Raw genomic sequence first — 27,834 nt, forward strand, 5'->3', positions numbered from 1 at the left:
CGCCCACTATGACACACTATACGAAATGAAACGATTGAATCTTGCGTCCCGACGCCCGTTGTCCGAATCTCCACGAAACGGGTCGTGCCAAAATCGTGCTAAAATAGTGTAATCTGAACCAGGCAGGTACTAAACATTTGACCTATCACGCAAAGAACCTATTAAAGCACTAAGACATGGGAACAGTATAGCTAACATTCACATATCACAAGTCATATCGACATCGCAATATTAAACAATGTAATCGCACATCGCAGCTTTTCCTCATATCGTGCAGCCCTGCCCAAAGGTCTCAACTGCTGCCAGAAATCATCGACATGCTTATATTCTTGTAAAAGACCATGACCATAATCTTAGGCTGTTCTGTGTAGTTAATTTATCTCTTATTCATGCTTGAAGAAAAAATTTGTTTCTGTTTGAACTTGTAGTTTTGAGAGAGCAGTACTTTGATTATGGATACACACTTACTGTTTGCATTTAAAGTGTTATTTCAGTTATTTATATTTATTTTATTTATACTGTTTTATTTTTTATGTTCGATTTGTGGAAAGGAGTTAGATTTCTCATGTGAAATCGTACAGGGGAGAAGCCAGACGGTAGAGTTTATAGAAAAACATTTTGCAGTGTTTGCATGTCCTTTACTTTATAGAATTAATTAAAATAGAAGTAAAATAACATTCATTACAAGTTGATTTCAAAATGCACCTAAATTGTTTTGCATTTTGTGATTTTCAGTTGAATAAAAGACTATTTTCCATTCATATATTTCATCATTGAGGATTTTTTTTAAATTGTGTAAAAATCTCGTCTTGTCTCGTTCTCGTGAACCCAATCTCGTGTCTCGTCTCGTGGAGTAAGCGTCTCGTCACACCCCTATTTGATACCCATTTGAATTTGATTTTTCTCAAAAGTGACAGCCCTAGTATCAGGCAGAAAGTAGTTATATGGTCGTAATAGGAATTGCAAAGAACAGCAGTCGTCTTGCCAAACAGTCCAGTTTGGCTCAATCCATATATTTGGCGACATAGTAGAAATTAAGCTAACGTCCTTCGGGCTGTGCACGTACACTTCCAGGCCGGGTCAGTAGCCTATACAGTATCGATCGGCTGCAGCTTGCTTTTACTCTAAAGTCTTAATGTATTGTCACCCTAGTAAAAAAACAGCCTATGTGGAGGTGGAAAAATATCTTCCTTGAGTAATAAGAAGAGTTTCGTTTCACCATTGAATGGATGAAAAGCATGCTAACAATTAAAATATCCACTGTAGCTGCAGCCCAACTTTATTCTAGCACGTACACGTAGCAAGTCAGCGTGTGTTGACGTGAACCATGGACATAATTGAAAGTTTATGCACTGGGATTTTGTTGGGATTCACTTAATATATCAGAGATTGCTGAGGGGTGTTTATAAATATCTGGGAAATATCTGGATGTTTCTTAAGGACAGAGGTTAGGTACAGAGCAGCCTACACAATCGTTGAACTAGGCTGGAGGCGTAAATTCAACAGCACAGTTTTCAGCACTTGTCAGTCTCACCATTTAACCCAATGAGCATGTTACACAAAACTCTCAGACATTGACATTGCCTATTCATTGCCTTTTCATCCTTATTCATAGTGTGAATTCAGGACACACTTGTATCCTTTCTAAAAATGTATTTTTATATAAATATTATTTTTTTCTTCTGAAAATCTGATGACATATTTTGCACACAGGTAAAAGTGCCCAATATCAGTAATAAAAATTTTTTTTTTTAAAAAGTGTTTTGGAAAATAGCTCTTGATTTGATTATCATAAAAATGTGTTTTCTATACAGAGATATCAACATCGGTAAATACCGGTATCGGCCATAACAGCAATATTAATATCGGTTATCGGTATCGGCCACAATTTTCACATAGGTGCATCACTAAGTATGGTAATAGTAGTAAGGAAAAAATACACAATACTCAACAATCCTTTTTGTATTTATTTCTTATACTTGTCAAATGAGTTTAACAGACTTGTAATGTGAACAAATTCAACATATTATTCAGCAATTTGTGCAAAAATAGTCATTTTTTCTGAAGGAAAAATCAACATTTCTGAATTCACTAGGAGAATTTGACAGGAGGCCTTATTGTATCTCCAGCAGTGGAGAACCCACAGAAATATTGATACTTTGTGGTTGAAAGGACTCTGAAAGTGAAGCTGTTTCATACCTATATTGACAACTGCTCTCTGGGTCAGCTACAGCGCAAACAGATTTTAATATTCTGGTGTGATTGTTTTCAAAGGAATTTATTTATTTAGGAATAAGATCACGTTGGTGTTTGAATCGAGATCGATATTTTTTAAAGATGAATCGTGCAGCTCTACTGTCTTATACTCTCTCTTTGCATTGATATCTGACACAAAGCGTATATGAGTAGCGCCAGGGCTTTTCAGTGCACAAATCGCACCAGAACCGTTTTCGGAAACCGAAACGTAGTAATTTCGCACGGTTCCGGTATTTCTCAAAAACACTACCGGTTCTAGATAAGAACCGATTCTTGGTTCCCAACCCTACTTATTACCCAAATATATTTGAGAAGAATTGAATGTACTCTCTGAGGTTAGACTTCTGTTCATCAACCAAGGGTGCACGGTTAGTGCCTGATGCCAGTGACAAAATGCCAAATATTGGCCTATTGATGTACCAACAATCACTTTATATCATGTATCCTCATATTATGCTTCTCTCAAACCCCTCACCACTTCTTATAGGCTTATAAAGCTTTTGCCAATCGCGTGTGTAGCCTGAAGCGGAAGCTGGATGCTCTGAAGGCCACACTGCCCAGTCTGGATGACTCTCCCATCCCGTCCCCCTCTGAGGATGCCCCGTCCCCCACTGGCTCAGAGTCGCCCTTCCATGGCTTGAGTTCCAGGAAGAATATGGGCACTGGGGATGGAAATGGGGGGAGAGGATTGGAGCAACAGAAGGACAACAGAGATATTGAGGACATGGACATGTCTGAGGAAGAGGAAACAACCGCACATTCTGGAATTGTTGGTGAGAGAAAGCAGAGATGAGGGGAACACAGTAATGTTAGTATGCTATGTAACATCACAAATGTACTGTTTAACTGACATAGTTGTCCTTTGTCCTCTAGTTGATGAGAGGAAAGAAAAGTCAAGTCTTCCATCTGTGTCCAAGATGGCAAATGCCTCGACAACAAAAGGCTCCCAGATCACTACTTCTAAACCATCCCAGATATTAGCAACTCCCACAAAGACAGTGTCTGGGTCATCAACCAATCAAACACCTCCTGCAAACACCTCACCCTTGACCACCACACCTGTAGCAGCCCCTATCGTTAGCCCCTCCCCCCTGCCGGTGAACTTGGCAAATGTGGATCTGGGCAAGATCAGCTCCATTCTGAGCTCTCTCTCTAATGCAATGAAAACCACTGGTGAGTTTTCCTTTTGCAGGACAGGCTCAAGAAGTAAAAATTAATAAAACTGAAAGAGTTTGAGAACTTTGTTCATTATAGCTCATTTCATGACAGTGTTTTCCTCTTTCTCAACACCCAGGTGTCAGTCCTGTGTCCCGTCCTTCCCCTGGCACACCTACCACACCATCCAGCCATGCCTCCTCCTCCAAAGCCCCTCCTTTAACCCCTGGCAGCATTCCCTCATCCAATCCTCTGGCCAACATCCTGTCCAAAGTAGATTTCTCCCCTGAGAGCATCCTGAATGTACTCACCAAAACACAGACTCACAGCCCCAACCTGCAGGGTAGGACACATTACACCTTTGATTTCTAATCTTTTTGTCAGTGGAAGACAGTTTGGGAAACCTGTTTGAACCAGTAACTATTTTGATATTTATTAAATCTCTATCTTGCAGGTTTGTCATCTCTCCTTTCATCAGCTCGTTCGGGCACTCTCACGACTCCAGACCCTGGTCCATCTTCATCTGCCTCTACATCCTCTTCAGCTGTCACCAAAGCTGCAGCGACCTCCACCACAACCACCCCAACAACACCGAAGACCCTAAAGCCCACAGGCAACAGTTTCAAGCAAGAGTCCGAGCAAGAGAAAGGGAAAGAGTGGGAGAAGGTGAAGGAAAGGGAAAAAGAAAAAGAAAAAGAAAGGGAACGAGAAAGAAAGGAGAAAGAGGCAGAAAGTGAAAGCGAGGCTGTGGCAGTGCCCAGCTTGGAGTCTAAGATCAACAGTTTCCTTCAAGGGAATCCTGGTTTCAGCGCTCTCGGACTTGGCCTGGACGACGTGGGCAGCAATAGCCCTCTTCTAGTTGTTGGGGAAAACCTGGATGGCACCCCTGTCCGAGATGAAAGCGGTAGCACACCCACTCAAGACGAAATCATGGACTCACCCCATGTCCTCAATGACTCCCAGAGTGCAGGTATGTCTGGAGGGCATAACCTTTCACCTACAGCCTATCATAGTGACCCCTGGGATGCAGTGATCACTCCACGAGAGGCTCTGGGAGAAAATGAGCGGAAAGACCGGGATTACCGCACCCCACCACCCTCGAGGCTTGCTGCCTTTAGCCCGAGTACGACTAAATCGGTCAAGGCTATGACCAAAACCAATGAAGAAGGGCTGAAGAGAAAAGGAGTGGGGCTGAACGTTCCATCAGCGGCCATGCTGCAGGACCAGAGAATAAAATCAAAGATGGACGGAGAGATAAAGAAAAGTGCAGCCTCTCGCAAGTCAAGTGGAGGATCTGAAGATGGGATGAAAGACAAGGAGAGGAAAGCTTCGGCCGACAATGGAGACCACTACCATCGCATTGAGACTCTTGTTTCTTCATCCTCCAATGAGGGAGTTGCAATCGAAACCCTCGATTACGGCAACCGCATTCAGACGGTGGAAAGCATCCGCTTGGTTGGAAGAGGCCCAAGAAGGGGAAGCAATGCTAGTTCTAGAGTTGGTGGGGCCTGGTATGAAGAGGAGGAGTTTATGGAATCCCCACCCCCACATCGCCCTCGTAGTCACGGCCATGAGAATTCTGAAGAATTGGGATTGGTCCCTTCTCTTCCTCCTCCTCTCCCTGCTCATCCTCCGCCGCCTTTGCAGTACCCACCTCCACCCTACTCAAATGAGGACCATACACGGCCCTCTCATGGCATTCCTCAGCACCATCATCCCCCTCCTTTTTTTCCCTCTTCTATTCCCCGTGTCCCACCACCACTTCCACCCATGCCTCAAACCCCACCCCCTCCTAGAGACCACCTTTCCCCAACCTCCTCTGTTATGGTTGGTGGTGTCCTTGTATCCATAGATCGAGTCCTACCCTACCCACCTGTCAATCTCCGTCCCGATGGAACGGGACTTGGAGGTAGCGGTGGTAGTGCCCCTCCAAGAGGCGGCAAACCCCAACTCCCTTCCTTGTTAGGTGAACCCCCACGGCCAGGCACTGTGAAAGAGCAGTTTGCTATGCGCCACGCCCCACCTCTTCATCGCCCTGGCACCCCTGGAGTTCCCCCACCCCTCCTGGGCAGAATTCGAGAGGGCCCTAGTCCCACACCACCATCACCCTCTACCCCAACCACACCTCCATCCCCAGTAGGTGAACCTCGTACTCACATGTCCATCCCCAACCGCCTACCCTTCAACTCCCCAAATAAGAGACCCCGCCGCCCATCCTCCCCTCTGTCCCTCCTCCACTTACCAAATCAGCATCATGCGCTCCGTTCTCCACAGTTTCCCAGAGGTTCCCTGCCCCCCTCCCTTAACCGTGAGCCCCTCCTGCCTGGGACAAAACGTCCCGCTGGCAGTTTCAGCAGTGGGCCTTTCAACCAACCCAAAAGACCATTCTTGCCCCCTCGATATTAGCATCTTAGAATGAGTACTAAAGGCTCTGCACAACCTGAAATAGGCACTGTAGCAAGCTAGCATCACCTGTGAATCGCAGTGTGAGACTTATACTGCATGTAAATACACATGCACTGACACGACCCTGCCCCAGAGCAGCCATGTTACAGCACTACTCTTCATAGAGGAAGAGAAGTTTTCAGATGAGGAGAATGTGGAGATCCAGAAACATCCATATGAAGGAATGCAAAAGGTGGTTATCCTGTTCAGTTTGTGTAATGTAAGAGAGTGCTTGTGGAGAGTGTATGAGTGTGTATTATGGATGACTAGTGGATACGCTGACTATCTCTTTCCTTCAGTTAACTTCCTTCACTTTCCCACCCTATAACACTTGTTTTTCTATTGTTTCTCATGTAAAATACTTGTTTCTGCTGTTTACAGGTTACAGAGAACTGTTTTCTGTCTGTTAACCTCTGTTACTCTCTCACTTCGAGCATAGAGCCAGTGGATTTCAACTTTGCTTTATTTCTGAGTGATTAAATTATTGTCATAGACATAATGCTGGGCAACCATGATTGCTTGTAGTGGTCTTTAAGCTTCATAATGCTAAAATACAGCCACTTTATCAACCTTCACCAAGATGTGAAGATTTTGGCTCACACTACATACAGTATAAGCTAACCAAGTGTTCAAGGCATAACTACTCTGTAGTTTTTGAGTGTTTTTCAAGAGTTCCCTTGCAATTTTTTTTTTTTTGCTTTTTTTTTGCTTTTTTCCCCCCTTCAGTTTCAATAGATCTTACATGTATTCTGCTAAATAAAAGCATTGTGATGAGAAATATTATTGAAAGGAAGGAGACTTTTCTTTACAGGTGGTCTCATACTTTGTTCAAGAACAAATGTACATGGATTATTTTCTGCCTTTTTATTTTTTACTTAACAGCAATTCTGTTCTCCTGTAAGTCTTATAATGTAATGTAATGTCCAACATGTTTTCAGAAATGTGCAGAGATAAAATACACAGCTCTGAACATTAGGTTCAAATGAAAGTTGACGAAATAACTAGTTTGGTTTAATTATCTCCAATTTCCCATTGTATCTGAAATGTCAGTTCTTTGTCTCTAGAATTTAAAGATTATGACACTTAGTTTAACCCTTTATTATGTACACATGACTGAAATCTGTTTGTCTGTGTTCATTACGAACCACACTTCCATGCATTGCATTTTCAAAATGTCTCACATGTTCGTAAAACTAAAGCAAAATAGAACATCGTTTCACAACAATGTTGATACACTGCTTTTCAACAAAATGATGTTTGACAACTTAAATGTGAATGTAACCTGTACATTGTTGGAGTTTTCATCCATTGTGTTAGAAAAAAAGTTGTAATCTTCTTTTTTCTTTTTTTAAGTGCTGAAAAGTTGATTATTTGAGGGGCATGTTTTAGTGTCGTCTTTTGGCCAACATTTGAATTCAGTGTAGAGTGTTTTCTACGAGGAGCATTTCAGAGAACCCACAGACTTATTTAAAAATATTTGTAATAGCAGCTTTGTTGCACATCGGCATGCTATGTACAAACAGAATGAAATTTATTAAGAATCTGCCAGATGCTTTAATGTAATGAGTCTTCAGTTGTGGGTGAAATGCGAGTCATTCCTTCAGTTGAAGCCACATCTATAAATTTTGTACCAGCTGCACCACAGGTTTACTGCTCAATTCTGTCAAAGACTAAAATGTGGATCCTTTCAGTCATGTCAAATGTACAGATAGCTGTCTGTACTAGTTAATTCAACTGATATGCAGTACTGTTACCAGAAAACAACAGCAAAACCTGCATCATTGTTCTGCAACTATCTAAACGCCCAACGTCATCATGACTCCTCGTGATTTAAATCAAATTTTGTTTGCAATACTATTTGTTATATTGGAAACTGCAGACTTGAATTTTGTCGCCTTGCAGTAATGACACTGATGACTGATGGTAAGCAGTGTTAAGACACTGAACAAACAGCAAATTTAAACAACCATTAACATCCCAAGTTCTACTTTTTATTATTTTTTTATATTTTTTTTTTGCATTTATATTCATGACACATACTTACAGAGATTTGGGACAACAGAATAGACTACTAATATCTTCACACCATTTGAACCATGAATTGTGGTGGTTATTGTGGATTCTTATTTAAAGGGAATGTGTCAGACACAAAAACAACATCTGCACACATATATCCAACTAAACATCTTTGATCTTGATGTGAAGTGTCAATTAGAGCACACCCCCATTTCTCACATTGACAATCCTAATGGTCACTGATCTTGTGCAACCAAACATTGTCACCATATGATGAAAGAAAATCAGTGATTACTTGATGGCATTCTTCATATCTGAAACATTGTGCACTTGTAAACTTGTTGAATTTGGTTTAGTTTTGTAAACTTGCCAATCATTTTGCAATAAGGGATGACACATTTTCCCTTTCATGTTACTCTTCTCAGTGACCAATAGATCATGCAAATAAACACTCACAGTACCTTGAAGTTTATACTGTGTTTGCTCTGAACTTCAGTACTCGAAAGCTAATGGTGAGGGAGTGTGGTTAAATTTACTGCAATCAGACCAGGCAGAATCAGATTTACACATTGCTTACTTGAAACTAAGATGGAGCTGTGTCTGAAACGCATTCATAATGTTCTTTATATAGGCAGATTCGTTAAAATTTGCAGTAATCTGCTTTTCTTTTTTCTTTTTTACTTGACTGTAAAGCTGTAGTAACAAGTCTGATTGCTTATCTATAGGTAATGCTTATATAAACGCTGTGGAACAATGTCCTTACATAGGCTCCCTAAGAAGACAGCTGCACTCACTAGTAAAGTGCACCAGTTTGTTGACATTGTAAGACATTTATAAATGGTTGCTTAAATCTTATGATTTTGGATTTAGTCTCTAGGATCCTGTAGAAATAACGGTGTTTTGAGTGCATGTGGATTTTTTTTACCCCGTATAATGTAAGATCAGGCTATAGGAGGCAGAAGTGATGGAGCATTAACTTGAGCTTGTTTCTCTAAATATATTGTCTTGCTTTGGTTCGATATAATTTTAGTGTTCAGTTCATAAACCTTCACTGTTGTCTCTTCAGTCCTCCGTAAAATCCGTTTATTTGAATGTGTTGTGTTTATATGCAGGAGAATCCGGAGCGTTTAGCTGTCAGTGATTGTGTTTACTTGCGCACTGAGTGGACGCTCATGACGCACCTCTGGCTTCGCTTCTCATTGGTTGTTTCTCACACAGAGCCCGCCCTCATTCGATTGTTCTCGGCGAATCGGGTGTCTTGCTCTGTGACGATGTAGTAGTTCCTGTAAAATGGCGGCCCGCTGAGAGAGGGCAACATTTGATGTTTATAGGGGAAATGATGGAGCCGTAGCTTTGAGTTTTGAGTGTAAAATGCTTGTGGCCGTGTTCTCGAGGTGGCCCGTCTGTCAGGCGGCAGTGAGAGCAGCGGTTCGGAGCAGCAGATACTACGGGAAGGTGTGCAGGATTCTGTGTGATGTGACTGATGAGGATCTGACAGACATGTCATATAGTGACACATTGTTCTTAGTAGACCTATTTAAAGTGGAACTAGAATAACGCGTGTGTGTGTGTTTTTGTATAAAGTAATAATGAAAGGTTTGGATTCAGACACGTTTTAAATGTGCTACATTTTATTTATGCACTTTTAAATATATTAATTTATTAAAATTAACGTTCAGTTAAAACTACTAATATGAAAAGGTATGTATAAATGAAGATTACTGTAACCTAACATAGATAGCAGTGGGGACCAAAAGTATGAGACCACACTAAAATTGCTTTATTTAATAAATATGTTAGGGGGAAAAAACTACTTAATATAAATGTTATGATGAAAAATAAAATATTCAGCTTTTTCTTAAATAAAGGTAACATTGGTCATGTGAATTTTTGTACAGATTATCAGAATTCTTCAGTTGGTGCTCTTTAGATCATCTCAAATCATGCTGAAGAATATCATCAGGTTTAGGTCATGTTGTTCCTGTCATTAAAGCAAAAGATACACCAAATACTGAGAGATTCTCACATTCATTAAGTATTTTTAATTAAACTTTTCATTTAAATTCTAATGCTCATAGGTAATTTGTAATGGAAAAAATACACATTTTCATCAGTGGTCACTGGTCTCAGAATTTTGGGCCTCATTGTTATAAATGTTATGTAATGACTTTATATATATATGGTTAGACTGATATAATTACGGTATGTCCTTGATTCCAAGTAATTCACTCCGACGACCTTGAAGTTTTACTGTAATGCAGATTTTTCCGTTTTTTTTATTTTTTATATTGGTTTTGTTCTTTAATTTCATCTTCAAATGCCACTCTCTCATGTTTACTTCTGATATTAAACCTTCCCCATAGTGTAATTTACTGATAGTCTCTGTTATTTTTGCACAGTGACTGATGTGTCATCTCTGTATAGCGGACTCACACACTCTTCTCTGTTTCAGCTTCAGCCGTCTGCCAGTCAGGCCGAGCGCTTGCGGATATTTGAGTCTCTGCGTGATCGGCATGTCCAGGTGACTGGAGATGCATCAGGACAAAATCTGACCATCCGATTGGCCGATGGCAGAACACTGAACGGTTCTGCTGGTGTGACCGCACCGTTACAGATCGCCCAGAATGAACGGTAAATATATGCCACAGACTGTGTCATGTCGTCTAAATGTTTACCATGATTGAGATGCAAGTTACTAAACACTGCTGATATATATCTGTGAAGCACTGTCTTCTTCATATCCAGTGACCTTCACTAATTATTGATCTGGACAAAATATTTAAAACCTGGAAAACTTTGAATGTGTAATGTCATTGCTATTTTCATGTCCATATGAGCAATATCTCACTAATAGCCGTGCGATATCACTCTGGCCGTGTGCTTATGGCCGAATCACAGCACATACACATACAACGGTTCGACGGCACAAGTATGTAAATAAGAAACAACAACAGAGTGTCTTTAAAATCCCTCTTTTGTGCGGAACTACTACCATCTGCCACGGATTCAAATCTCAAGCTGATAGTTTAGGCTAACAGTTGAGCCCAAGCCTACATTACTAATTACTTTAGAACTAGCAACGAAGGAACGTTGAGTCTTCATCCATCTGATATTGGAAATATGACCTAGTATCTCTACCCTTCCTGAAGCCAGCTTGGACAGCTCCTGATCAATGATCTGCTGTAGCCGCTGTTGGAAAACCTTCAATAGGATCTGACTGGCATGAGTAATCCGTGCTATTGTGCCATAATTGGAACAATCTTGGGCATCCCCGTTTTTTGGTAATGGGATAAACACAGGTCTTGTCCAGGCCATTTAGGCCACACCTCTTGGCACAGAGCTTTGATGACACGGATTGGCACTGGTTTTAAAAGTTCTGCAGGTATCCCATTGATTCCTGGGGCTTTCTCATTTGGCAGTTCTCAAAGCCCATGCAGTTTCTTCTTCCAAAATGTTGGGTTACCCGTCTATCTGGCCATTTTCATGTTCTTCTTGGTTTTCAGTCTGACTGGCGTACAGCTCTTCTGTATATTCTCTCCACCTGCTCTTGATCTCCCTTTGGCCACTCAGTTCATTTCCATCCCTAACCATTCCTTTTCTGGCAGAAAAACTAGATTGCATCATCTTCATTGCAGCAAACATGGATGAGGTGTAACCCTTCCTATTTGCCTCTTCCAGATGTTGACATTGTTCGTCCAACTGTCTTTCCTTGTTCTTCCTAGCTTTGCATTGGAGCTCTGCACTCAGCTTTTTAACCTTGTCCTTATTGCCCCTATATTTTGCCACTCTTCGCTGATCTACTATATTAATGGTGTTGACGGATAGCCGCCTACTTGTTGTCTTAGGCTTTTGGTATGAAGCATGTTTCTCAGCAATTTAGATGATAGTATCTCGGATCTCTCGCCATTGCTCATCTGGAACTTTCCCTTCTAGACTGTGTAGGTCTAACCGGTTTCTTTACTTCCACAGAATACATTGTTGGTATGTTATCAATGTTGAAAGTGAATGTTATTTTAAAAATGTACAAAAACAATGTTTTTTAGTGCTCTGTTTAGGGGATAGAATGTAAAGTCTGTACAGCATAAAACTAGTCTATGGAGACTCCTCATAAAATGCAGAAATCCTGTGTGGGTGTGTGTGTGTGTGTGTGTGTGTGTGTGTGTGGACAGTTTTAAAGGTGCAGTGGTGAGCAGAGTAAATGGGGATTTATGGGATCTACGTCGCCCTCTTGTGGAGGACTGTGAACTGCAGCTTCTGGGTTTTGACTCAGTGGAGGGGAAACAGGTATTCAAGCTTTTGTGTATTCAAGACGTTTGTCTTAAATGGTGAAACTAAAAAAAAAAAACTGTCAGAAACATGTTTGTGTAATACAATTTACCTTAAAATCAAAAGAATAAAATATATTTTAATTCTCGTACTACCTTTAATTGATGCTGATTTTGAATTGTATAATTGTTATTTTTTTATATATATTTTATTTATTTATTTTATAGAAACTGAAATGGGGGAACAAATGAACAAATGGAAAAAAAATATTTATTAAGGATCAAAAACAATTTTTTTAATTTTTTTTTATTATGTATTTAAATGTATTTTTATGTTAAATATGATTTATTCTTTGTATTAATAATAATATATTAATTTGAATCACTTTAAGTCACAAAATTAGCAATATTTTTGTATAATATTTATTGAGGGTCAAAATCAAAGAAATATGATTTCTTTGTATTATGTATTTTAATAATGTAATTTAAAAATGAGTTTTCTCTGCTGTAGGTGGTGTGGCGCACAGGAGCGTGTGTGTTAGGGAGTGTGATGGAGAATCACTTCAGTGCTCTTGTGTGTCGAGAGGGAGTGTCTGACACGGGCCTGTACTGCGATTATCAGCTACAAAACAAGTAAGCACTGTTCTCTTTCCAGCTCCTGATATAAGGGGGTTTTTTTAAGCATTGAATTAAACTAAAAGTTAAAATGTAACTAAGTTGAGGTGCTGGTTGTGTTTGTCGTAGCTCGCTCTCTCTGCTGGAGGTGGAGCAGAGGTGTAAGCAGACGGCAGCTGGGAAGATGCCCATCATCAAGCTTGAGATCACTGTACAGGAACTGAAAGAGCTCTTCCAGGTCAGCATCACCTCTTGAGCTTTACACTGTTCTTGTGCCTATGGATGGATGTTTTCCTTAAGTTTACTCTTACTCGTTTAGATGTGAAAATGTTTTGACAAACTCACTGGGTCTCATTCTTTAATAATTTGTGTGTAAAACGGGCCTTCCTAAAAAATCTCCTGTGGATTTTATCACATCAGATTTGTAAATAACAATTTGCTTTTGTGTTGTTATTACTAAACAAAAAATCTAAATGACTACATAAAAACAAAATAAATAGTGCTGTTGTAATGTTTCACTGTAAAATAAAATGAGTATTTGAGGAAGATGTATTTTTTTATTACAACTGTAAAAGTTCAAAACTAATATTTATGGCTCTTAATTGCTTATTTTTATGGAAAAACACAGTAAGCCCTCAACTCTTCAGTGAAATGACACTTAATGAAATGAAGAAGACTAAACTACATAGTTTACGGACGTGGTCTTCAAACAGATGCTGAAGCTGTACATGGAGGATTTCTAGAAGTGAACAGTTTAAAAAACAGAAATTGTCATTTAAATTTGTGGTCAATTTGATAAATCCTAGGTTAATAAAAATGTACATTTCAATCAAAATGAGTAATTCACAGTGATTCATCAGGTGACGTGTGTGTGTGTGTGTGTGTGTGTGTACTTGTGAGGGCAGATCAGATCAATAATATTGTGAAATATGACAACTGACTGGTGAGTTGACTGTTTTACTAGTCCTCACTAGTCATATCTATGGAATGTCTACATAAAACATGAAAACCCGATGTGTTTGTGTAGGATGATGCTGTCAGACTGCAGCTGGCTGAAGAGCAGATAATGGGGGAAACAGTCAGCGTCTACAGGTCTGAAGTCACTCTCACTGTCCTGCGGGAGCAGATTGTGTGTGTGTGGCGTCTGATGTCTTTGTGTCTCTTTGTCAGGTGTGGAGACAGTGTGGGTGTGTGTTCAGGTGTTCTTCTGCCACACACAGGCTTCCTGAAGGCCTTCAAGATGCTCCAGGTAACTCAGTTTATCCTGACAGTCCTCCTCTGTTAGTGTGTTTGACTGAATGTGTTTGTTGTGATGTTGCTACTTGAGTGGCTGTTGTCATAGTGTTTACATTGTTGTTGTATGGTTAACTTCCTGTTTATTGCATTAATATCTGTGGCACTTCCTGTTTCACAGTCTCCCTTCCCTTTTCCCAGGCTGTCGTTCTCTCTTTAGGGTCATGGCATGGCACTTAGTTCAGTTTCATTAATGGAACATTTTGTTTTTCTTCCACATTTTTGGGTTTGTTTAAATGAGACTTTAGCCCAGTCTTGATGTTGATGCATTCATACATTAATGTGATTTAAAATTTACATCATGCTTTTGATAAACAATGGCACTCTTAATTTAGTTTGTAAACTAGAATGAAGAATCTTCATGCAGCTTCTTTTTATATAATGACATTGTGCTGTGACTTCGACTCTCACGCTCCAAAATGGACAAAAAAAAACCCCATAAATGTATAAAAAATACACAAAAATACAAAATATAAAAGTTCAAAAGTTTGAGTTTTTGTTTTGTTTTGGAAAGTCTCTTCGGCTCGATGGGGATGCATTTATTAGATAAAAAAAATGCAGTAAACACTGAAATATTGTAAAATATTATTTTACATTTAAAATAATTGTTTTCTATTGTAATATACTTTTAAAAGTAATTTATTCCTGTGATGTCGAGCTGAATTTTTTGCATTATTATTCCAGTCTTCAGTGTCACATGATCCTTCAGACATTTGATCTATTATGCTGATTTCCTGCTCAAGAAACATTTCTGATTATTATCAATGTTAAGAACAGTTGTGCTGCTTCATATTTTTATGGAAAATTATAGATTTTTCAGGATTCTTTGATGAATACAAAGTTCAAAAGAACAGCATTTGAAATTGAAATCTTTTGAAACATTATAAATGTATATACTGTCTCTTTATATCAGTTTATTGCATTCTTGCTGAATGCAAATAAAGTCTGACCCAAAAATGTTTTAATAGTAGTGTAAGTAGTGTTATGAAGACATGTAATAGTCTCTTCATCTACTGAAGCTCAGATTGTGTCCACATCACATTTAAAAATATGCCTTTAGACTCTTCATTTTATTACTCATACTTCTTGCCCTCTCAGGTGTCACCTGTAACTTTGTCCGGTTCAACGGAGGCTTCAGGTATCCTCAGGATGATTGGAGTTGCTTTTCCAGGAGAAAGAGAACGAGAGGAATGGGAGAGAGAACAGGAGGAGGCCAGAAAGAGAGACCACAGGAGAATCGGGAAGGTGAGTGTTGTTAGCAAGGCGCCTAACAATGAAACATGGCATATGTGATGACTGCTACAGTAGTAACTCTGAATGATTCCTTATTCTGGTCTGTAGAGGCTCACAACAGCTTCATTAGGATGATTATATGGAATCAAAATAGTCTTGATTTATAAACAGTAGGGCTGGGTTGGAAATATTTATTTCTCAGTTTTAATCAATTCTCATTTTGATGAACTGATAGCGATTCTTAAATTCCAAGAATTGATCTTTTATGCCGGGTTCAGACTACATGATATCAGCCAGATTTTGGCACAATCTGTTTGACAGGGTGTCGTGGTGATTCGTGAACAAAAATCATTCATTTTATCTTTTATATAGTGTGTCTTAGTGGACGACAACACCCCAAAGTCTTACAAATTTAAAAGCTTCCAAATCTTTTCATTTTTAAGAAATTCAAACAATAAATGGGTCAGTTACATGGCATGCATATTTTTGTGTCCAACTGCATTATTTCCTTTTAAAATAATTTGATAAATTCGTGACATATATCACTTTAATCAATAAAACCTATTTAGTTTGAATTCATTTTAGTACATTTAAATAATACATATTATTTTATGTTTTGTTATCTTAAACCTCCAAATGTCTGGTGGTGCAACTGTCCGAACAAATTAACAGAAACTATATAAAATGCTACTACTTAATAATAATAAAAAAATAATTAAATACTGTGGCTTCATTTTAGGTTTGAAACCTTTCATATAAACAAATATTATAAATATCAGTAGATTTTAAGCTGTTGACATAGTTGAAAAACTTTTGTACAGCAATTTATGTTAGTGTGGCACAACCGCAAACACGGCTATTTTATTATGAACTGACAAGATAAATACTGTAAACATGATAATGTATCATCCAGAGGATCCCATCTTATCCTTCTGGCAGTGTTAAAGTGTTTGTAGATTAAGTAAATTAAGTATGGGTAGGTTTGTACACTTTTCATGTCAGGTGGTACAACTACAGTGCATGCAACTATTTGGTTGTACCACCTGACATAAAAACAGTCCAAAAAAAAAATGTTTTAACACTTTAAACAGAACAGAATTTAACACTTTGAAATGTTATTTAACAACTGAAACTTTTTTTTTTAAACGCATTATTAATGACTCAAAAATATGCATTACATCAATCTTGAAAAGATTTTCTTTGAAAAGAAAAAACTGAAGCTTTATTTCTCAATGACTCAAATACCATTTTGTGGCTCTTGTTATAGATCCCTGTAGCATTTCAGTTCATGCAGCATGTGAACCGATCATCTCTTCATCTTTACTGCTAGTTATAGCATGAAATAAACATTAATGAACTTCATAAGTATGTTGTTTCAACTGCGGAAAGATGTTTATACACCATTTTTCAAGTTAAAGTCCACCGACGTTAATACTGTCTGGTTTGTTTTTCGGACAAAATGGTTATGATTGGTCAGATCTCCTGTCAGTCAGCTAGAAAAAATAACACTAGAGAGGAGCAATTTGTTTAATATATGCACTATATTACATATTCATTATATTTTTTCTTTGCCTGTTATTTAATATATGTTTGAATAAATCTGTCATGAAAAAAAGTTTTTGACCGCTGCTGCTTAAATTTTAGTCTAAATAAAAAAATTGGAGTAGAAACATAACTGTCATTGAAAACTTATTATAACAATATTGTTATAAAAAACTGCCTTATGTGCAATTTAAATGTTTGCCTACAAATCAGTTAATTTTTACTTTTAATGTGAAGGTAATGTTTTAAGTACCAACTGACAGGGTTCCCTATATAGTTTACAGCATTAATTTACAGATTTATTTATTTTTTCTTTAGAAAAATGAACACATTCTGTACCCTATGTCCAAATTAATTGATATCGAATTGTGAAATTTGTGTCTCAGCCCAGCCCTAAGAAACAAGTGTGTTTTTTTTTTTTTTTTTTGCTGTGTATGTATTATTTGGTGAATCTGTATTTGTGAATGATTGAAATTCCAAGTCATGACTGCTAGTAGAGCATTTCTACAATGTCGTACCATTCAAGCCTTTGCTTCTGCATGAAGCTTTGTTCGTGTCGCTAGGTGTCAGAATAAGCCCGAGACGAGTGGAATATCAGCCAGAGCAATGTAAACTCGAACAATGTTTTGTTTATTTGTAAGTTTTCCAGCTGGCTCTGATGTTCTGTTTTTGACGTGTCACAGGCACAGGAGTTGTTCTTCTTTCATGATGTCAGTCCTGGCAGCTGTTTCTTCATGCCTAAAGGAGCTCATATATACAATACGCTCACTGACTTTATAAAGGTACAAACTCTTTGGCTTTTGAAGAAAGTTTATTTGTTCATCTCTCAATCATTATTGTATTGCATTGCATTATATGTTTTGAAACTACAGAGCTTTAATCATAAAACTAAGTATTGAAATATCATCTTACTAAGACATTATTGGGAGATAAAGAGTGACAACTGATATTTATATGATTGTAAGTATTTGCTATACTGTTCTAAAGATCTCGTTGATTTACATTACAAGCTATCAGAATTTCATCTTACTTTTTGGCCATATAAATATCAGCATCTGCAACGAATTTCATAATTTTATGAACTGAGCAAAGATGAGGTGTTTGTTTTTCCTCCTCGAGTATGAGCTCCATGTCCTCACTATATCATACAAGCCTGATGTATCAAATATGATACTCAACAAAAAACATATACAAACTTTTTTCTTTTATATTTTGTCTAAAGGTTCAATAAACTGTTCCAATAATAAAAATTCAGATTATTATTTCATATGTCAGGCTTACAGGATTAAAAATCCTTTGATTTCAAGGCTTCTGCATACATATTATTACAAAGATTTGAGATTTTTTTTCAATTTGATATTTACTTGAACCCTTCACCTTCATGTATCACCTCCTTCGCAGAGTCCTTCAAGGCCACAAAAAAAATGTGGACACTGCTTCTCATGGCATATGTAATGCTAATGTAACTAGTTCCTCTTCCTGTCAGAGTGAGTACAGGAGGCGGGGCTTCAGTGAGGTCGTGACTCCAACCCTGTACAGCACGTCTCTGTGGGAGCGATCAGGTCACTGGGAGCATTACAGTGAGAACATGTTCACAGTGACCTGTGAGCCGCACACCTTCGCTCTCAAACCCATGAACTGCCCCGCTCACTGGTGAGTCCGCCACCGTTGAAATCTGAGTCTTCAGTTTTTGGCGACTAAACTATTCACGCCGTTGACAAATTTCATAATTCTTTTTAAAAAAACATCCAAGCGATACATTTCTTTGAAAACGTGCATGTTTTTGATCATGGTATGAATAGTTTTACTCATCTAATATATTCATACACTACCGGTCAAAAGGTTGTTTTTGTTTTTAAGAAATGAACATTTTAAGTCAGCAAGGATACATTAAATTGATCAAAAATGACAGTAAAGACATTTATAATGTTACAAAAGATTACTTTTTCAAATTAATTCTGTTCTTAGAATGATTTCTGAAGGATCATTTGACACTGAAGACTGGAGTAAGGATGCTGAAAATCACTTTGCATCACAGAAATAAATTACATTTAAAAATAGACAGTTATTTTAAATTGAAATATTTCACTAATATATCACTTTTTTTTATCAAATAAAGACAGCTTTGGTGAGCAGAAGAGACTTCTTTCATAAACCAATAAAAAAAAATCTTACCAACCCCCAGACTTTTGAACGATAGTGTATGTTAGAAAGTATGTCATTTTAATTTACATGAATTTTTTCAAATCATAAGAAAGATTCTGCATTATTTCATCTCTCTTTGAATTGAATGAAGAATCCTCCACCCGTTGAGTCCAGTAACTGTGTCCTCCGTGCAGTTTGATGTACGAGCAGAGGGTGCGTTCTTGGCGTGAGCTTCCCATCCGCTGGGCAGATTTTGGAGCGTTGCACCGTAATGAACACTCAGGGGCGCTGGGGGGTTTGACCAGAGTCCGACGCTTCTGCCAGGACGACGCGCACATCTTCTGCACCCCAGAACAGGTACAGTTTCAATGTATGTTATTTATTGTTGCAAAATCATCAATTATATAAAAAAAGTGGGTCCCAGACAAGGGGTGTAGCAACTATTATAAGAGGATGTGTGTCTCTCCAAGTTTGTCCCGAATGTTTTGAGAGATAATCATTATACACTATATTGGCAAAAGTATTGGGACACCCCTCCAAATCATTGAATTCAGGTGTTCCAATCACTTCAATGCACCTAGGCATGCAGACTGCTTCTACAAACATTTGTGAAAGAATGGGTCGCTCTCAGGAGCTCAGTGAATTCAAGTGTGGTACTGTAGTAGGTTGCCACCTGTGCAATAAGTCCACTCCTGAAATTTCCTTACTACTAAATATTCCACAGTCAACTGTTAGTGGTATTATAACAAAGTGGAAGCGATTGAGAACAACAGCAACTCCTCCACGAAGTGCTAGAGCGGGATCAGCGCATGCTGAGGCGCACAGTGCACAGAAGTCACCAACTTTCTGCAGAGTCAACAACTACAGACCTCCAAACTTCGTGTGGCCTTCTGATTAGCTGAAGAACAGTGCCTAGAGAGCTTCATGGAATGGGTTTTCATGGCCGAGCAGCTTCATCCAAACCGTACGTCACCAAGTGCAATGCAAAGCGTTGGATGCAGTGGTGTAGAGCTAATCCGATGGACGAGTATGGGTTTGGCGGTTGCCAGGAGAACGGTACTTTCCTGACTGCATTGTGCAAGTGTAAAGTTTGGTGGAGTGGGGATTATGGTGTGGGGTTGTTTTTCAGGGGTTGGGCTTAGTTCCAGTGAAAGGAACTCTTAATGCTTCAGCATACCATGACATTTTGGACAATTTCATGCTCCCAGCTTTGTGGGAACAGTTAGGAAATGGCCCCTTCATGTTCTAACTGCGCACCAGTGAACAAAGCAAGATCCATAAAGACATGGATGAGCGAGTTTGGTGTGAAGGAACTTGACTGGCCCGCACAGAGTCCTGACCTCAACCCGATAGAACAGCTTTGGGATGAATTAGAGCGGAGACTGCGACCCAAGCCTTCTCATCCAATATCAGTGCCTGACCTCACAAATGCGCTTCTAGAAGAATGGTAAAAAATTCCCGTTAACACACTCCTAAACCTTGTGGAAAGCCTTCCCAGAAGAGTTGAAGCTGTTATAGCTGCAAAGAGTGGGCCAACTCCATATTAAGAATGGGATGTCATTAAAGTTCATGTGCATGTGTAAAACTTTTGGCAATATAGTACTTTTTTAGGAGTTCTTCTTTTATAATTTTTACATGTATATAAATTGTAGCTGCCTGCCTGTAGAGGACTTTTAGACCAAGCAGAAGCATCTGTCAAGCAGATTCAGCCGTGGACTGCTCAAAAGAGGTGGCAGTACACTACACAGAGGCTCAATGTCTTACCAGTTTTTGCAAATTAGTTTCAAATTAGTCATTTCGAACGAACACGGTGTGATTATGATTCAGGCGCATCACAAGTCAGAACTTAGATTGTGGATCGATAGCATTCAAAAATTCATCCAGTTCCTTTTGCTTGAAGATTGCATTAGAGTAGATAGCCAGTAGAGAGACAAAGCTGGTCATAGGTCAACGGAAAGTAGTTGTTCTTGTTGTTTTTCTGAAAGAGGTTTCTTCATCTGAACAATCGGTATGTTGTCAAACAACAGTACAATCCATTGAATGCACTATCTGCGTTTTCACTCCTGCCAAAAATGAAATATGGTGCTACCCTGATTAAAGTCTATAATTGGCTTCCTTACGGTTGAAGTTTTTATAGTTAGCTAAACTTAATTACCACATGGTGCTTTTTAAGGAGTTTTAAGATAATGAATGCTTCAAATCACAGATCGCCAGTGACCCCATATAAATGGTCTTCTAAACAAAAGCTGTGTGTCTTAATCCATTAACAAAACCTTATTTTTTTACCCTATTTATTTGACTTTCCTTGTTTTCCATCTGTATTTCTGAAAGTAGAGCATTTCATTTTCTCTCTCTTGAGGAAGCCCAACAGTTATGTTATGTAGCACTTTATTCGTCATATAATAGTGTTTTTGTGTCTGTATGTTTGTGCAGCTCTTGCTTTGGTCTTCTGTGTAAGGAATGTGTTTCACTCGTTTGTATTTGGACTGACGTATGATTTATCTTTTATAATGTCAGTGTTTATACTGTCTCTCATACACACCCTTCACTTGTTTATTCGTTGCTGTGTCTCTCTTCTCTTTTCAGCTGGAGGAGGAGATCACGGCATGTTTGGACTTTGTGAGGAGCGTATATCGCGTCTTCGGTTTCTCCTTTCACTGTCTCCTCTCCACACGACCCACTCCCTGTCTGGGAGAGCCCGCCCTCTGGGACTGTGCTGAACAGGTACGCCTGTCAATCACTCCCTCACCTGTTGAGCGCCACCCACCACAGTGTTATTTTAGTATTATTCATATACTATTATAGTACTTCTTAAAGGGATACTACACTTTTTTTGGAAATATGCTCATTTTACAACTCCCCCAGAGTTAAACAGTTGAGTTTTACCGTTTTAGAATCCATTCAGCCGAACTCCGGGTCTGACGGTACCACTTTTAGCATAGCTTAGCATAGATCATTGATTTCGACGAGTCCAGTAGCATTTCTTTCAAAATGACCAAAGAGTTTCAATATTTTTCCTATTTAAAACTTGACTCTTCTGTAGTTAAACCGTGTACTAAGATCACCGGAAAATGAAAAGTTGCGATTTTCTAGGCTGATATGGCTAGGAACTATACTCTCATTCCTGCGTAATAATCAAGAAACTTTGCTGCCGTACCATGAGTCCAGCAGGCGTAATGATATGACGCAGCGCCTGAAAATAGGTCTAATAGGTTTAGACAAACTTAGTCCTGGTCACGTTGGAAGTTACCGAGCTGGGGACTATTTTCAGGCGCTGCGTCATATCATTACGCCTGCTGGACTCATGGTATGGCAGCAAAGTTTCTTGATTACTACGCAGGAATGAGAGTATAGTTCCTAGCCATATCAGCCTAGAAAATCGCAACTTTTCATTTTCCGGTGATCTTAGTACACGGTTTAACTACAGAAGAGTCAAGTTTTAAATAGGAAAAATATTGAAACTCTTTGGTCATTTTGAAAGAAATGCTACTGCACTCGTCAGAATCAATGATCTATGCTAAGCTATGCTAAAAGTGGTACCGTCAGACCCGGAGTTCGGCTGAATGGATTTGAAAACGGTAAAACTCAACTGTTTAACTCTGGGGGAGTTGTAAAATGAGCATATTTCCAAAAAAAAGTGGAGTATCCATTTAATATTTTGAATGAGCTTATTTTTATATTTTCCCCTTTAATTTTAAGTTTTAATTATTTAGTGATGTGCTTTTTGTCTTTTTTTTTTTTAGGTTTCTATTTAGTATTAAATTATTTGTTTTAGTAATTTTAGTACTTCAACTTTGTTGCTAAGGCAACATTCCTAATTTAAAATAATCTAATATTTATATTTTATTTCAATATTATATTTACTTTTAATTCAAGTTTTAGTAATTTGTGCATTTTTCATTTTTATTAGTATTTTATATATATTTCTATTTAGTGTTAGTTTATTTAACAACTACTAAAACGACTTTACTACAATCAACTTTACTAAAACGTAAAATGAAATTTTATTTCAGTTTTCGTAATTTTAGTACTTCAACTTTTTTTATTTCTGTTAGTTACTAAGGCATATTTTTAATTTAAAATAATCTACGATTTATATTGCTAAGGCATCATTTTTAATAAAGAACATCTAATTTATATTGATAAGGCATCATTTTTAATGTGAAATAATCTAATCTAATATTTCATTTTATTTCAACTTTCAACTTCATTAAGTTTTAGTAATTATTTGAGCTTTTATCAACGTTATTTTACTTTTATTTTAACATTGTTTACTTTTAATTAAGGTTTTTAGTAATTTTGTCATGTGCTTTTGTCATTTTTAGTAATTTTAATAAATTATTCATTAATTTATTTTTATTTCAGTTTTAGTAATAATAGTACTTCAGCTTAATCAAGGTAACATTTCTTATTTAAAATCTAATATTTATATCTCATTTTATTTCAATTTGATTTTCACTTTTTATTTTAAGTAAATATTCCTGTTTTGCATTCATTTATAAATGTATTTTAGTTTGTCATTTTAGTACTTCAAGTGTTTCTGTTAGTTACCAAGGCATCATTTATAATATAAAATAATCAAATATTTGTAGTTTATGTGCTTTTGTCATTTTATATTTCTATTTGTCATTAATTTATAATTTTATTTCAGTTTTAGTCATTTTAGTACTTCAGCTTAATCATATCTATTTAGTCATATAATATCAGGTAGTTGCCTAGGCAGTGTTTCTCATTTAAAATCATTTAATATTTAGATTTCATTTCAACTTTTTTTTCAATTGCTGAGCAATTTTTAGTAGTTTTAGTTAACAACACTGGTGCGTGACGCAGAAGGCTGTTTGTGTTCCAGCATCTGGTGTCAGGATTATAAGATCCTGTCTGTACATGTACCAACATATGCGGTGAGACAATATAGGAAACATGCGGAGTAAGTGTAGGGCAGGTCCAAACAGACGGGACACGTGACAGGGATTCATTAATGTTGATCTTCAGGGTCCCAGTGTGGCATGAGGCGAGTAGGTCATGAGTGTCAGAGGAGGGAAACATACAGCCAATGTGTGAAGAGAATCAGTGAGCCAATCAGAGCTGAGTATGCCGTATATAAGGTGTTATATTGTTAAGCGCACTGCTCAAGGCATTTGCTTTTATAAGAATGGATGTGGTTTCCAGGCAGGGTACAAGGAAACTAATATCTCTCCTAGCGCTCTCTTCCTCAAACTAATGCTGTTTTCAGCTCTGCGTGTTTTGGGATTATTGAATTAGATGTTTACAGACGGTTCTTTTATTAGTGCTTCCAGGGCCAAACTTGTACACTGACACGTTCCAGATTTCCCTCTGAAATGACTCTCTCTCTCTTGTATTTGTCCCGGAGCAGCAGTTGGAGAGCAGTCTCAAGCAGTTTGAGGAGCACTGGGAGTTAAACCCCGGAGATGGGGCGTTTTATGGACCCAAGGTGAGGCTGGCAGAAAGAGAGACACTGTGCCGGACATGACAAAAAAAGTACCAGTGAAACAAAATGGTGAAAAAGGGATATTCACTTTCCCTCACACATTTTTAACCTTGATGTTGATAAAATCACATTATGCATCAGTTACACATATACACAAAACATATCTTACTAACCCCCAAATTTTATGTTTTTGAGGTATTTAAGGCTGTATTTATTTGATCAAAATACAGTAAAAACGGTAATATTGTTAAATATTATTACAATTTAAAATGACTGTTTTCTATTGTATCTTAATGTAATTTATTCCTGTGATCAAAGCTGAATTTTCAGCATCATTACTCCAGTCTTCAGTCACGTGATCCTTCAGAAATCATTTTAATATTCTGATTTGAGTTCAATAAATATGACTTATTATTATCAGTGTTGAAAACAGTGATGCTGCTTCATATTTTTAAATCAGTTCAAAAGAACAGCATTTATTTGAAATAGAAAACTTTTGTAACCTTATAAATGTGTTGGCTGTCAATTTTGATCAGTTTAATGTATCCTTGCTGCATAAAAGTATTCATTTCTTAACTTTTAGATACGCAGAACTGAGTTTTTCCAGAGTTTTCCTGGCTGGAGGGTCGATTGTTTTTAAACGCACATCAGATTCATTCGCTCTGCTGCAGCTCTTATATATAAATGTTCTTCTTGACTTCATCTGTCATCAGTTTCTGAGCAGTAAAGCTTTTAGCTCAGTAGTTCATCCCTTGTTAGACGCTAAAGCGAAATTTGGTGTTCAGCTTGGCAATTAATTTTGTTCTTTTACAATCTGTTCAGATCGACATCCAGATACGGGATGCCCTGGGCCGACAGCACCAGTGTGCCACAATTCAGCTGGACTTCCAGCTGCCCATCAGATTTAACCTGCAGTATATCGGGTACGATATCTCCTGACTGATACGGTCACACATAGATGTTTAGGTCACTTTTTACCCTAAATCTAAATAAAATATGAACAATTATGTGAAATTATATTTTGCATGAAGAACATGAAGCCTGTTTTAAGACCATAAGATTTTCTACAATGTGAAATTATTTTCATAAACATTTAGCACATTTCCCCACAATTCTCATTATGTGCATCGTGGCGTTTTACTTGTAATTCCCACAGTTTTAATTTTAATTTTAAAGTTTTAGTAATTTTTGTTATTTTTTAGTTATTGTTTGTTTTTAAATGTCTATGTGTTTTATTCATTTCATTTATATTTGTTTTAGTTTGCTATTTAAGTGCCACAAGTTCATTTTGAATTCTAAAGTTTAGTAATTTTGTTTTTTATCATTTAATTTTTTTAAATGTTTATATAGTCTTTATTTATTTATTTTTGTTTTAGTTTGCTATTTTAGTGTATCAAGTTATTTGATTATTTTACATTTTATAGTACTTTTGTTGTTTTTATCATTTTTATTAGTCATTGTTGTTTTTTAGTTTTTTTTTAGTTTGCTATTTTAGTGCATCATGCTAAACTACATGAAAATGAGATGTTGCTTTGGCAACTAGATGAAATAAGTTTGTTGGGTAAATCTTTTTTTCCTTGTTACACATTACATGTAGTAACTATAGTAATAACTATAAATGATGCATAATTACAACCAATTAACCCTAAACCCAACCCTAACCTTATAGTGAGTACATGTAGTTAATTAATATTACTCAGTACTTAAATGTATAATTACACTGTAACTAAGAAACCTTAAAATAAAGTGTAACTTTTTTTTTTTTGGTTAACTTTTATTTCAAGTATGTTGTGCTCACGTACCGCTCTCATTCGGCATGAATCCAAATGTGTGCACTTTGTGTGCTTCACATTAATTGCATTATATGAGTTGCATTAGATTGTATGTCACAGCATATTTCAGATGATAAAAAATGTGGCTTATATTCTGAAAAATATGGAAAATCAAAGGCAGTACAATAAATAGTCTGAATATCACGTTAAATGGTTATAATACTTAGAATATGTTAAACACCTTGTTCTCCATATTCTGTTTCAGAGTCTGTAAGTTGATGTCATGTGATTGTGTTTTCAGGGCTGATGGACAGATGCACAGGCCGATCATGATACACCGGGCAGTGCTGGGGTCCTTGGAGAGGATGATCGCTATCCTGGCCGAAAACTTTGGAGGGAAATGGTGTGTGTGCATGTTTGTGTGTGAGTTCAGTGATGTTTGGAATTGGTAAAGTTCTCATTTTTCTTTCTTTCTCAGGCCTTTCTGGCTGTCTCCAGCACAGGTGATGGTTGTCCCAGTAGGGGGTGACAGTGAGACATATGGGCGAGAGGTCAGAAGAAACAACTCTCTGGACAAACTTAATTTATATAAACATGTTATGTATTGTAATGGGTGTTTGATGCATTGTGCTCTGGGTTTAAGGTGGTCTGCAGACTGAGGGAAGCTGGATTCATGGCTGATATTGATGATGATCGTGGCAACACCTTAAATAAGAAAATCCGCTCTGCGCAGCTCGCACAGTACAATTATATATTCGGTAAGGATTTATTCTGGGATGTTGCCATATTTTAAGTCAAGTCACCTTTATTTCTATAGAGCTTTATACAACACAGATTCAAAGAATCACAAGTCAATTAATCAAACTTCATTAAAAATATAAGACAAATTCTGCTGTAAACAGCTCTAAAAAGACTATTCAGCTTAATTTAGTTCAGAGTTGGTTCAATAGCAGTGTTGATGTTGCAAAAGTTCATTAATTCAGTAATATTACTGTATATTAAGTTATTTTTTTAACCCTGATCGAAACACAGAAATGCTTTCTCTTATCCCACAAATGATTTCTGCAGTTCTGTGTAGTGCAGAAATGACACGCTTCAGCTTTAAGTGTTTTAATGGTTTAATTGTTCCCATCCAGAAAACACATGTGTAAAGAATGAGTGTTCTGGGGCCTATTAAGAAAAGGTCAGATAAAAGCAAACCTTGCTCTGTTTGTCACGCAGTGGTCGGAGAGAAAGAGCGTGAAAGCGGGAGCGTGAGCGTGCGGACGAGAGGAGGGAAGCAGCTCGGGCAGAAACCACTGGAGGATGTGATGAGGTCACTGACTGAACTCGGACAGAGACGCAGCGGTCAGGAGGAGCTTTAAATGTGAGCGAGAGATACGACAGAAGCAGAGCCCTGCATGCAGTCTAACAGAACAGACCAGACGCTGGGAGACTATTAGATTCATCAGAGACGCACATTCATTTCACCAGTGGCTCTCTCTTTTTTTATTTTGTTTTTTATTTATAATAAGATAATAAATTACTTTTAATATTCAGTCTCTGTTTCTTAATTAAGATTTAATTCATATTTATGTTGCGTAGGACATTTTCATAAAATAAGGAACACTAATAACTTTCATTTAGTCATAAATGCTTAACAGATCAG

At 37.6% G+C, this 27,834-nt stretch overlaps 2 protein-coding genes and 1 long non-coding RNA gene across 5 annotated transcripts in view; 2 read left to right on the top strand and 1 right to left on the bottom strand.

The window, feature by feature from the left end:
• The window catches only part of rprd2b (regulation of nuclear pre-mRNA domain containing 2b), a 46,845-nt gene extending 38,501 nt beyond the window's left edge, over nucleotides 1-8,344 (top strand). The window contains exons 7-10 of the mRNA XM_082150259.1: nucleotides 2,744-3,029; nucleotides 3,130-3,429; nucleotides 3,551-3,754; nucleotides 3,866-8,344. Of these exons, the coding sequence (XP_082006385.1) occupies nucleotides 2,744-3,029; nucleotides 3,130-3,429; nucleotides 3,551-3,754; nucleotides 3,866-5,817 (2,742 nt within the window). The 3' untranslated portion in view covers nucleotides 5,818-8,344. The remainder of the gene's footprint in view (nucleotides 1-2,743; nucleotides 3,030-3,129; nucleotides 3,430-3,550; nucleotides 3,755-3,865) is intronic.
• On the top strand, nucleotides 5,855-27,724 carry tars2 (threonyl-tRNA synthetase 2, mitochondrial). Of its 3 annotated transcripts, none has more exons than XM_082150313.1 (18): nucleotides 5,855-6,049; nucleotides 10,325-10,503; nucleotides 12,042-12,156; nucleotides 12,649-12,770; nucleotides 12,882-12,990; nucleotides 13,780-13,844; nucleotides 13,923-14,001; nucleotides 15,144-15,290; nucleotides 17,504-17,602; nucleotides 18,307-18,473; nucleotides 19,160-19,322; nucleotides 21,552-21,689; nucleotides 24,340-24,417; nucleotides 25,237-25,337; nucleotides 26,488-26,589; nucleotides 26,665-26,737; nucleotides 26,830-26,944; nucleotides 27,408-27,724. In XM_082150313.1, the coding sequence occupies exons 1-18, from the start codon at nucleotides 6,041-6,043 to the stop codon at nucleotides 27,548-27,550; spliced, it is 2,004 nt and encodes a 667-aa protein (XP_082006439.1). In that variant the 5' UTR covers nucleotides 5,855-6,040; the 3' UTR covers nucleotides 27,551-27,724. The 3 variants fall into 3 exon arrangements, with proteins under 3 accessions (XP_082006439.1, XP_082006438.1, XP_082006440.1); XM_082150312.1 differs by lacking the exon at nucleotides 5,855-6,049 and adding an exon at nucleotides 9,170-9,327; XM_082150314.1 differs by lacking the exons at nucleotides 5,855-6,049; nucleotides 10,325-10,503 and adding an exon at nucleotides 10,530-11,523.
• Nucleotides 25,415-26,481, bottom strand: LOC309484293. Its single transcript, XR_014200828.1, has 2 exons — nucleotides 26,217-26,481; nucleotides 25,415-25,944 (listed from the first exon to the last, which is right to left on the bottom strand). It is a non-coding gene; the product is annotated as an uncharacterized lncRNA (long non-coding RNA).
• Nucleotides 27,725-27,834: the final 110 nt, after the last annotated feature.

Source organism: Leuciscus leuciscus (assembly GCF_965113295.1).
Source record: "Leuciscus leuciscus genome assembly, chromosome: 20".
Lineage (NCBI taxonomy): Eukaryota > Metazoa > Chordata > Actinopteri > Cypriniformes > Leuciscidae > Leuciscus > Leuciscus leuciscus.